At 34.0% G+C, this 10,995-nt stretch overlaps 3 protein-coding genes across 5 annotated transcripts; 1 reads left to right on the forward strand and 2 right to left on the reverse strand.

Moving 5' to 3' along the window:
• Positions 1–513: 513 nt before the first annotated feature.
• On the forward strand, positions 514–3,929 carry LOC108766944 (UPF0687 protein C20orf27). 3 transcript variants are annotated; one of them, XM_018516533.1, is made up of 5 exons: positions 514–876; positions 964–1,101; positions 1,169–1,286; positions 2,180–2,317; positions 2,412–3,160. In XM_018516533.1, the coding sequence occupies exons 2-5, from the start codon at positions 1,089–1,091 to the stop codon at positions 2,608–2,610; spliced, it is 468 nt and encodes a 155-aa protein (XP_018372035.1). In that variant the 5' UTR covers positions 514–876; positions 964–1,088; the 3' UTR covers positions 2,611–3,160. The 3 variants fall into 3 exon arrangements, 2 of the variants coding, with proteins under 2 accessions (XP_018372035.1, XP_018372034.1); XR_001940404.1 differs by lacking the exon at positions 514–876 and adding an exon at positions 3,864–3,929 and having other exon boundaries at positions 928–1,101; positions 2,412–2,867; XM_018516532.1 differs by lacking the exon at positions 514–876 and having other exon boundaries at positions 928–1,101.
• On the reverse strand, positions 3,688–5,862 carry LOC108766935 (uncharacterized). The gene is made up of 4 exons (XM_018516515.1): positions 5,667–5,862; positions 5,243–5,499; positions 4,400–4,636; positions 3,688–4,305 (listed from the first exon to the last, which is right to left on the reverse strand). Exons 1-4 carry the CDS (start codon positions 5,860–5,862, stop codon positions 3,835–3,837), a joined length of 1,161 nt encoding a protein of 386 aa, XP_018372017.1. The 3' UTR covers positions 3,688–3,834.
• A 3,035-nt stretch (positions 5,863–8,897) lies between these two features.
• LOC108766937 (uncharacterized) lies at positions 8,898–10,023 on the reverse strand. Its single transcript, XM_018516518.1, has 3 exons — positions 9,583–10,023; positions 9,161–9,359; positions 8,898–9,078 (listed from the first exon to the last, which is right to left on the reverse strand). The coding sequence occupies exons 1-3, from the start codon at positions 9,771–9,773 to the stop codon at positions 9,034–9,036; spliced, it is 435 nt and encodes a 144-aa protein (XP_018372020.1). The 5' UTR covers positions 9,774–10,023; the 3' UTR covers positions 8,898–9,033.
• Positions 10,024–10,995: the final 972 nt, after the last annotated feature.

A 10,995-nucleotide genomic window follows, 5' to 3' on the forward strand; every position in this document is an offset into this window, starting at 1 on the left:
CTTCATGGGACTCCAGCCTTAGGCAAACAGTCAAATAGCGAACACGTGATTTGCATGTCTACACCGCGCACGAATTGCGCACGAATTTTCTTTGATGTACCGCTTCATGAGGGAACCGAGTCGAACGCGAATTGAATGTTCGATTCTCATTCGCTTTGACGTATACATCTGCTGAACGCAACCAATGAATGTTCGCGTTCGCCGTTCGTTCACCGTTCGTTCAGTGTTCGTTCGCTAGGTGTATATGCGGCTTCAGAGCTCTAAAGCTGGAAACACAATAGACACAGGCAATATGCACAGGCAACAGGGAATAACGAGCCGTCCAATCAGAGCTTTGGGGTATAAGTTCGATATTATATCCCAGAGCTCTGATTGAACGGCTCGTTATTCCCTGTTGCCTGTGCCTATTGCCTGTGTCTATTGTGTTTCCAGCTTAAGTCTGCTTGGTGAGGGTACAAGTGGTGGGGCTGAATTCCGTGTTGCCGGGGAGCCAAATGTGCATCACTACTTGGCTGCACTATCGCCCACTAGTGCAACACTCAGACAGTGTACTGTGTTTCCATGGCTACGGTGTAGTGCAAATTTTATGCACGAAGTGGGATTTTGCTACACCGTCTCAAAGAGATCGTGTAGAACCAGTGTGACATTTAAAATTTGAAAATAAAAGTCAAGCGGGAACAGAGTTTTAGCATAATAATGATACAGTGTACACCATGGTATGCACCACTCTAGTGTAGTGTAACAGGCACTGTAACTGAGTGTAGCGCTTACACGCAACTGGTGCGGCGTGAGACTGCACCTAGTGTATCTCAAGAGAAAACGCTATTAGACCAGGGGGTTGATTCTGTATCTTCAATCAAGGTGAAAATTACAAAAGTGAGCAAATTTACTAGGTGTTGACCAATGAAATTATCAATATTCTAGTAAATTCACTCATTTTTGTAATTTTGACCTCGTTTCAAGGTACAGAATCGATCCCAGACTTTACATCGTCAGTCATTAGAAGTATTGGGTAGTTGGTTTCATCAACTTTTTGGCGAACAGTATGAAATTACAACTGTTAAACCTGCCAAACTATTTTATGGAACATGGGAGATAAAGGTATTTGATTATCTTTTCTTTATTAACGATTATATAAAATGTGTAAATCAAAATTTTTTATGTTTAGAGCATCATGTTCACTTTAGCGGTGGAAGTGGATGTGGAAAAGATAACAATATTATGATACAGCCACAGCGACATGGTCATATAGATGCTCATTTAGGGTTCTTGCAACTGTATCACAGGTTATTTGTTATATATAAAACTTATATAAATATTTTATAATTTTATATTAGTCTGATTGCTATGTTAAATGTTAAAAACTAAATTTTAATTTCTGTCAATTACAATTATTTATTAAAATTTGTAATATAGGGTAACCGTCCCTATTAATGTGCCTTTTAGCCAACTTGCTTATTACTGAATTAATTATTAAATATTGTAGCTTTAATTTTATCTGCTTGCAATCAATATCGGTTTTTCAACTATTTCTTTTTCTTCTAATATTTCTTTAATTTAAAAAATGTTAATACTTTATAATGTTTTTGACAAAAATAAAAAACATGTTTTTGTCCCTATTAGTGAGTCCTCCAAGCGACGATGGCCCTATTAATGTGCCCCCAATTTGTGTGCCTATCTACATTTTATTCATTTTAACGTATAGTTACTAAAACAGGTAATAAATTTAAGCTAATTGTTTAGGTTAATATTACATAAATCATTATTTCAATTATATTTATTTCAATGCACACTTATAACACAACGTTTTCAACTCCAATACAGGGTACATTAATAGGGACAAGCTTAAAATCTTGCAGTACATATTATTGGATTCACATAAATTCCTCACATATCTTTTGAAAAATATTTAAAATACTTTAATACTCAAAAAATAAAATATTATCTTCGGTATCGTATGCATTAACAATTTAACTTAACAAGAAAAAATATTTTTTCTTATTTATTCGTGCTAGTTTTCTTTATGACTTATCGAAATATATACAAAAGCACACTAATAGGGACAGGCACAGTAATCGAGACAGTTACCCTATACAAAAATATATTAGGAAAGGGAATGCGTATATTAATTTTTAAATATTTCATATATATATATGTATATGTGATATATTTATTTCAGATATCATGTAGAATTTTCAGTACCATGGAACACATGTATTCATCCAGACGAAAAGACAGTAGCTCCGGCAGTAATTGCAGGAAGTCACAATGCAAATTGTCATATTGTTGATTTTGCACAAGAAAAAGATGGCTTAAGGTATAACATTGGTTACATATATGTTTATCACGTTAATCAAGTGTTTTTCTTTTTAAACTGATCTAGCTAATGAAATAATTGATCCTTTTATCAGGTTAAAAGTTGAGCTATTGGCATATAAGGAGAAAATATTAAAAGAGGATGTTGAAGTGATGTGTTGTCCATCAGGTACTCCATTAAAAATTGTACTGAATGCACGTGTGTTAGCTAAAGATAAGGGTACACCATTGTTGAGAAACGGCATACGCAGTATTGCTGTAGAAGGAACCAACGAAGATGAAATGTCTGAATAATGTTGCTTATTATCGAGCTGTCTTTCGCTGATAAATATTTAAGCATTTAAGTGCTGAATACTAGTTAAAAGTTCAAATGAATGAACAACTCAGCATAGCCAAAAGATCTTGTAATCAGACTACAGCAAACGTTGCAATTGTAAATGGCTAAGTTCCACGAAAGAAGATATATATATTTGCCTACTGCTCTTAAGAATATATCACGCGCAAAATGTCTGCAAAAGCAATAATATCACTTATTCTTTATCACTTATTATGTACGCATTATGTATTAAACAAATTCTATTTTATCATTTTATATCAATCGATATTGATGTTAATTTCCAACGAAACTTCCGCTAAATAAACATCAGTGGCACTAAATTACTTTTCAGTTGTGATCATGAAGATCAATTATTTGAATAAACTGAGACGTAAAGTCCTCCCCAGTATTATTGTCAACCATCTTTGGCATTCTCATTAAAATCGCATTAATTTACCTTATGTATACAGAATGTTCAATTGTCATTGCCCCAGGCAAATATCTTAAAAAAAATACATAATATACGAAAAAAATGTTTGATGAAAAATGAAAGAAAAATAATTTTGAAGATGTATTTTGGTTTTTTAAGTGGACGGGTTTTTTTAGGTAATATATATATTAATATTTCATGTCAATATATATACCAGAATAAAATATAAAATATTTCGTAAATTATTAATTTTCTGATATTTCTACCTTAATACTTTTATATGCAGAATAATTGGAGGAATCATATTGTGTAAAAAAATTACACAATTTCATTTAAAAAAACGGAGGTGACCTTTATATCTTCTTAGGCCGGAATCAGACTACGCATTGAAGAATGAGATTGAAGATTGAAAGATTGAAGTTTGACCATTTAGAACAAAAGGAACCAAAATTTCTTTGTCCTCATTGGTGAAATTTCAATCTTTAATGTTTAATCTCAATCTTAAATGCATAGTCTGATTCTGGCCTTAGAGCCTTTATATATTTTAAAAAAAAGAGAAAAAAAGAAAAAGGACGAAAATACATCCCTCTCAAAACCGTTCTTTTTTTTTCATCTAAAACATTTTTTCATATTTTATATATTTGTTGAGATATTTGCCTAGGGCAATTAAAATGGGACATTCTGTATACCATATATCACAATCATTTTAAAATTCGAGTCGAAACGGCGCGTCTCAGTCTTTTTGCCTAATCGACTTTAGCGATAGTAGGTCTTAACATCGAAAATTGAATTTTTTCATAGGAATTCCGGTTGGGCCGTCTACAAATTCGCAAATATTAAAACCTAGTCTTGCTAGTGGATGACAATTGCTGCTTGGATTACCCCATTTGCCCTTAAAAGTCATCCAACCTGGTAAAGGCTCATTATCCTCTTCCAAGAGCAACTCCAATCTTTTCCATGTTGGCCAAGCAGTTCCAAATCCACTCTCGTCGTACAGACGAGGTACACGAACGAACTTGTGCTTGCCCGGAGCTGTCCAAAGCCCGTGAGAGCCGCGTGCGCTAAATAAAATCGGGTGTGAATCACCAGCGGTATAAACCTTTTCAGGAAATGTTGGCTTCTGGAAGAGACCCTTTCTCGTTTCTTGACTCTCATAGACGAAAGTACCATTTCGCGGATCATACTGATAAAATGCACCGACATCGTGTGCCGATACATACATTGCTAGAGGATATTCGTTGTCCTAAATAACGACACCGTATTTAGGTAGGCATGTTCATGTGAATAATGATAATGGATAAAAAATTTACTTTGAAGGATTGCTAAAGATGATTTACCTTGAAATAAAGACTCATATGTTCCCAATCTCCGATGTGACTACCATATTCTTTAAGTGTACCTATGCACACGCCACCAATAGTAGGTATCGGCCAGCTGCCAAAAAATCCAAGATCCAATACGCAAATCGTTTTTCCTTCGCTAAATGGATAGAACATCCAATAGGTCACGTGAAAGTGCACTTTTTGACATCCACTTTCTTCTCTGACCTTTTCGAATCGCGGCACTATTGCCGCCTGAAATGAATCGCGTGAAAGAAAAGAGAACGAAATTGGAATTGAAATGGTATAATTATATCGTTATTTCTTTTGGATTATTTCATATTTTCGGAAGTAATAATTAAGGGTAACAAAAGCAATAATGTGTGCAAATTTAGCAAATTTAATAATTTTCATTTGAAATTTACGAAAATTATAAAAAGATATTTGTTTTATTTCCAATAAACTAAAAGATATATATAACATACATCAATGTTATAATTTCATACTCAATAATATAGATGTAATATAATAAGTGTGTTACATTACATTCCACGTTTTGGAGTCACTTTAGGAAAATTTCAGCTTTCAGAAAAATTTTAATTTAATTTCAGCGAATTTTTTGAACAAAACTTCAGAGAAATTTCAGTTCAATTTCAGTAATTTTTCAGTATGTTAGCTAAAAAATTCACTTTCAGTGAAATTTTCAGCAATTTTGTTGAAATATTTCAAAACGTGGAATAATTTCAGTTCAATTTCAGTAAAATTTTTTCATCAGAGTGTTGAGTGTAAAATTGTAACGTTGATGTTACGTTACTTTTAGTTGGCGTTTACTGAGTTCTTGCCTATTTTCGCGTATTTTACCTGTCGTATTTGTTCTTGCGATATAATTTGTGCTCTTAGATCACTGACACTGTTGGTCTGTCGTTGAGCCAAAAATCCTGGATCCTGTATCAACGTGAAAGTATTCCGTTCCATGGACGTCTTCAGCATCGGCGTATTTTTTGCCGCACGTAGCCGCATGTCTTTGGAAATGCAATTTTTCACGAGAGCATAGATGGGCACAGTTCCAGCGGGCTTTCGACCATACAAGAAGGACGATCGATTTTGTAATAAGGATTCTGTCAAAAAATTGTCTTATTTGAAAGATCAGTCAGCGATTTTCCGCACGTGACTCTGTATATAGTACAATATATATATGAATATTGAATCGCACTTTTCATATTCTACAAATGATATAAGAATTAATGTATTTGTATCATTTGTCATAGTTATTTTGAACATTTACCTACGTCTATTTTAGTGCGAAGGTAATACTGATCCGATTGTACGTTATCGAGGAATTCGGTTACACCGAGCGGTAAGAATCGTTCTCCAGGCGCAAGCCATACTAAAGGTGCCCAATCTCGTACTAGTGCCAGTTCTTCTTGTATATCGGGCGAGAAACGGGCACGTAGGTCAACGCGAGATTCTCGTAACACCATTACGGGAGTCTAAGGTGAAACAAGTTCCACGCGGGTGTTTCTTGTGCTTCATGATCAGTACTTCATATCGTATGCGCGCGTTTTTCGCCAAGTCAAAGTTAAAAAGATTTTTGATCGATTGTCCAATCGTATCGATTTTGATCGTTAACGCGGTGAATTATGAATAGAATTATAAATACAGCGAGAGCAAAAAGTATTCGTACAAGGAAATTTATTATAAAAAAAGGTTTATTTGTAGAAAATAAACATTAATTAACAATTGTATACAGTAAATACATTCTGTTCTAACATAAACAAACGAGCTTCACATATATTCTTGATTTTAGAAGCTAAATTTCTCGTTTGTACGAATATTTTTTGAGCATTCAAACAATACAATTTTTAATTTTCGCTTATTTTTCAGATGATATATTTTGTATAATTAATACACATCTCTCTCTTTTTAGTATATATTATTTTAAGAAACATACAGTCTATTTTATTCTTTATGAATAAATTGTTAATTATCCAACAAGAAATGATCGTTAATTAAACGTCGAATCGACATCAAATTAATGTTGAAATCATCGTATTTATATCGATTCGACATCAATTCGATGGATTATTTCCAGCTGGATAATATTTACTTTTTAAAAATAAAATTAAAAAATAATATTTTCTCTGTACGAATACTTTTTGCACTGTAAGTCGTAGGACGTAACGATAATGTTTAGGTATACAAAGAAAAGTTGCGTGCAACGTAAAATAACGGTCTAATTTCGCTAATAATCTCCTAATAGGCTCCTGTTGTACACGTTGGAGAGACTCTCGTCGATAACTCTCGATATAAGACATATATCCAAGATACATATCAAATCATTAACGAGCGTTATAATTCAACGCGACGAACGACAGGTGAGTTTGTCGTAGATACGTTATTTTCTCAATCGATTCGGCGTGGCACGACGTTCCGAAATATCTCACCAAGTTGTTATACCTTTTAAAGAAGTCGAAGCATGAGCAAAATCAAAAATTAACGCGCAACTTGTTTCAATCCGCTTACACTCGCTTTGCTTCTTTTGATCGTGTGGAACCGGTCCAGAAATGGGACAACCGATATTTAACCCTGCAGTCTGAGTGTATTTGCACACACAGAATAAATACGAGTACATTTTATGAAAAGGAAATATCCTTCTGTATGTCTATTTCTGTGCCTCGCGATCTTTTTCAAAGTTTTAACCGTAAATTGCATTTCGCTACTATTTCGTCGTGGTTTTGATTAAATAACAATCGAATGAAAACGCGTTTTTGTTATTATAGTTTCGCATTGTATTATTCCGTCGTGCAATCCTGATTGATTTATATAGTACTCGAGAGATTGTATTGTTAAAGAATTTTTTATACTATCTAAAAAAGGATAAGAGGAACAATATCGAAAAAAACCGTGAATAAACATTAATTTTATTTTGCAATCCGCCACTCGTATAAATTCGACAAATAGCATATTTTTCTTCTTTCAAATCCTCTTATAACTTATAATTACAAGCGCAGTTTTACATAACAATTTATCGTCTAGAGTGATATCGTGAATAACATTCGATTCACAATCAATCGAATAGATCAAAAATCATGTCTTACGATATTTATTAAATCACAAGATTCGTCTTTCGTTTAAATATAATAAAGGTGTGCTCGAATTTGAAGTAAACCGCGCGAGAGGATATAAAATCTTCCAATGCACACGTCTCGTATCCGCGTATTAAAAGAAAAAGAAAAGAAAAGGACGGATTAAATGTTCGTTCAGCTACACTCGCAGTTTATATCGATGTACAAATTAGATACATACCTCGTTTCTCATTGGTCGCGGATAGTCGCGATCCTACGACCGCGTGAGTTACGACAAGTATAACGAACAATAATCCTGTCATGTTCGTTCCATCGATACATTTTGGAAGGAGGAGGAAACGCTGATAATCACCGATTCGCGTTTTTTTTTCTCACTATTTTTCGCATTTTTGAATTCGTAATTACCGGCTATGCGAGAAAAACGGTATACGCGAGAGACAGAGATTCTCTTTGGTATCGACCGAACGGAAACGCTTCCCGGATTACTGACCAAAGCGCGACTACCTCGCTTTCCATGCCGTTCACTAGACAAACGTTACAGAATACGCGCGTCGCACATACATACCGACTCGCATTGCGGGATACGTAGCCAGGCGCGAGCAGAGTTTGATACCTTACGAAAAAGTTATTTCAACTTATTAACAAACGAAAAGGAAAGCGGATCGATTATACAATGTATATCGCATCTCTCGCTATATATTAATTATCCATACAATCATCAGATATATTAGTACAATTGTATCTGTATAATCGTAATGTATATATACATATATGTATACATATATATATGTAGTTTCTCTTGTACTAGTTACTTTATTATATAAAGATGAAGGGGTAAGACTAATATCTTATAAGTATACAACACTATTAACTATTTTAGTACCATTCGCTAGAGACAATTTCCAGATTCCTAAGCAAATGTAACTGAAATTTCTGTAACATTTTGATTGGGGAGCTAAGGATTAAGGTAAATACCTATATTTACCTATATTTCTCCGATATAAATCTCATAATTCTAGCGTAACTAAACAAAGTTACTAGGTTCAATTGATACTATCAATTGATGAAAGGAGAGTAATAGTTACACATATTTGTTTGATAGAAAGTACTAAGACTTTACAATCATACAAATCTTTTTATATGATACCAGTTCTAGAGTTGTATATTCTTATTGATGTAAATTGTATTATTGTTTTTTCTCTTACAACACAGACAGATAGCATTATAAATATGTAATCAATTAGAGAATAAATTCAGAATAATATTTTAAAAGATCTATGTGTAATATGTAACTTTACAAGCATAATTCAAAACATTTTATTTCCTATTTTCTGCAAAGCGCACTATAAAAAAACTATAAATTTTATAAATATATTATGTATATATAATTTCTCGATCATTAGAGACAAGCTACTACAAAAAGATTGTGCATTTCATATTGCTTTGAACATATCGCAAAAATACTTCAACTATGATAAAATTGTGAAACAACCATGTATTCATTAATATTTGTAAATAACCATAGAAAATAATTCAAACAGTATTTCACATATATGATGCGTATTTTTATATCGCGGGTCTAAATTTTCTTCTGCAATTAGGGCAAAGGGCCTGCAACATAAACAAGTGTAATCATGAATTTTTGTGCATGCCTCATAAGTTTGTGTCTAGTTAGTATGTTTTCGGATTTTACCCCAGGATCATATTTTGTCAATTCATTAATGCAATCCTTGTGAAAATTATGTCTACAAGGGCGTAATTGTATTACATCCGAATCAACTAATGCATATTGGCAGATTGAACAATTGTTTATATCATCTTTACTTGTCGCGAGGTCTCTTCTTTCTTTACTTTTCGAAGAATTTGATGAACTTCTTCTATTTAATAGTACACTGAAAGTAAATATTTCTTATAGAAACATACAATATATAACATGTTTCTAATATCGTAATATTCTGTTTCTCAAGTAAAAAAAAGCTACAATGTTTCTTCTACTACATTATGGAGAATTATATGTATATCCGCGAAAAGATGGAAAGTAAATTCGAAGAAAAGAAAATTAGATGATATCGTTTAATGCGCAAATAATGATACTTATGTATACGTATTGAATACTTTTCAGTTGGATGCGACGATGTCGTCCAAGAACGGTCTTCGTAATGATCTTCGGACGATCTTCTGTTTCTCGAATATGATAATGATTGTCCATCTGTGCGGTTATTTTCAGTGAACACATAATACAGAAAAGTCGCTATTCCAACTCCAACTCCGACAAGTAATACTAATCCGGGGTACGTCATTTTCATTACGTCTAAGCGATACGCGTACGACGAGTATATCTATCACTTAGCCTCATGTTTTATGATTTTCGTAACGTTATCTATCATATCTAGGTTTAATATACATTTGATGAAGAATCTAATCAATTATTAAAGATTCCTCTTAATTTTTTATCAATTGCAAGACAATCACTTTCTATCCAGTTCTTGTATAACGGAAACAAAGCGTCACATATACACTGATCCTAACCTAATCTATCCACAAAAATAGTAACAGGCCAAAGGCATAGAGAATGGACTGCGCGAACCGTATCTAATAGCGTTTTCGGCCCGGCCAGGTTTGCACCAAACTGGGTTGGATTAATGGCGTTTTGTGCTCTCCTATCGGTAGAGCGGGTGACGTCAACCAATAGGAAAGATTAATCCAACCCAGGTTGGTGCAAACCCGATCGGGCCAAAAATGCTATAAGGGTGCGATTACATGAAGCGCGGAAACGCGGAAAAGCGGAAAAGCGGAAGACAAAATTATCTAAATTTTACTAAATTTCTGCGTTTCCGCGTGTTTTGTTTCGTCTGTTTTGATCTCCTAATATTACATGGAGCACAATTTTCGCGGAAAAGCGGAACGGGGTATTAGAGATTATTAATTTTTAATGATATTTATTGATTAAAATACTTGTATTCAATGCAAAAGCTAAAAAGATAAACATATTAATAAAAATTGTAATGAATTAAGTGTATTTGTCACTATACCGTTCCGCTTTTCCGCGAAAATTATGCTCCATGTAATATTAGGAGATCAAAACAGACGAAACAAAACGCGCGGAAACGCGGAAATTTAGTAAAATCTAGATAATTTTGTCTTCCGCTTTTCCGCGTTTCCGCGCTTCATGTAATCGCACCCTAAGTAATGTATCAAATGTGGTCGACAATAATGAGAGAGGGATCGTGGGAGACGGTCAATCCCCCTCTCATTCTCTCTCCCATTACACTATTGAATGGAAAGAGATAGAAATGGCCGTCTGCCACGGTCCCTCTCTCTCATTCCTATCGACCATTTTGACACACGGATCGCGCAGTCCATTCTCACATTCGACTGTGATTGGTCAATTTCTTACTCTTACTTCTTACTCCGTGTATTGTAGACGACGCCTTAGAGCCCAGACACAAGCTTTTGCATAACGCATAACGCATAGTGCATAAGCGAATCAACTAATCAAAAGCTTTCCTTTCTTCTCATTCCATGGAA

Source organism: Trachymyrmex cornetzi, unplaced genomic scaffold (genome assembly GCF_001594075.2).
Source record: "Trachymyrmex cornetzi isolate Tcor2-1 unplaced genomic scaffold, Tcor1.1 scaffold640, whole genome shotgun sequence".
NCBI classification, from domain to species: Eukaryota; Metazoa; Arthropoda; class Insecta; order Hymenoptera; family Formicidae; genus Trachymyrmex; species Trachymyrmex cornetzi.

Coding starts and splice junctions, on each gene's coding strand:
- LOC108766944 (XM_018516533.1), top strand. Junction 1,287..2,179: donor TTCTTGCAACTGTATCACAG/GTTATTTGTTAT, acceptor TATTTATTTCAG/ATATCATGTAGAATTTTCAG. Junction 2,318..2,411: donor CAAGAAAAAGATGGCTTAAG/GTATAACATTGG, acceptor TCCTTTTATCAG/GTTAAAAGTTGAGCTATTGG.
- LOC108766935 (XM_018516515.1), bottom strand. CDS start 5,862: ATGGTGTTACGAGAATCTCGCGTTGACCTACGTGCCCGTTTCTCGCCC. Junction 5,500..5,666: donor TCGCACTAAAATAGACGTAG/GTAAATGTTCAA, acceptor ATTTTTTGACAG/AATCCTTATTACAAAATCGA. Junction 4,637..5,242: donor CGCAAGAACAAATACGACAG/GTAAAATACGCG, acceptor GATTCATTTCAG/GCGGCAATAGTGCCGCGATT.
- LOC108766937 (XM_018516518.1), bottom strand. CDS start 9,773: ATGAAAATGACGTACCCCGGATTAGTATTACTTGTCGGAGTTGGAGTT. Junction 9,360..9,582: donor TCGTCGCATCCAACTGAAAA/GTATTCAATACG, acceptor ATTTACTTTCAG/TGTACTATTAAATAGAAGAA. Junction 9,079..9,160: donor TGACAAAATATGATCCTGGG/GTAAAATCCGAA, acceptor TTTATGTTGCAG/GCCCTTTGCCCTAATTGCAG.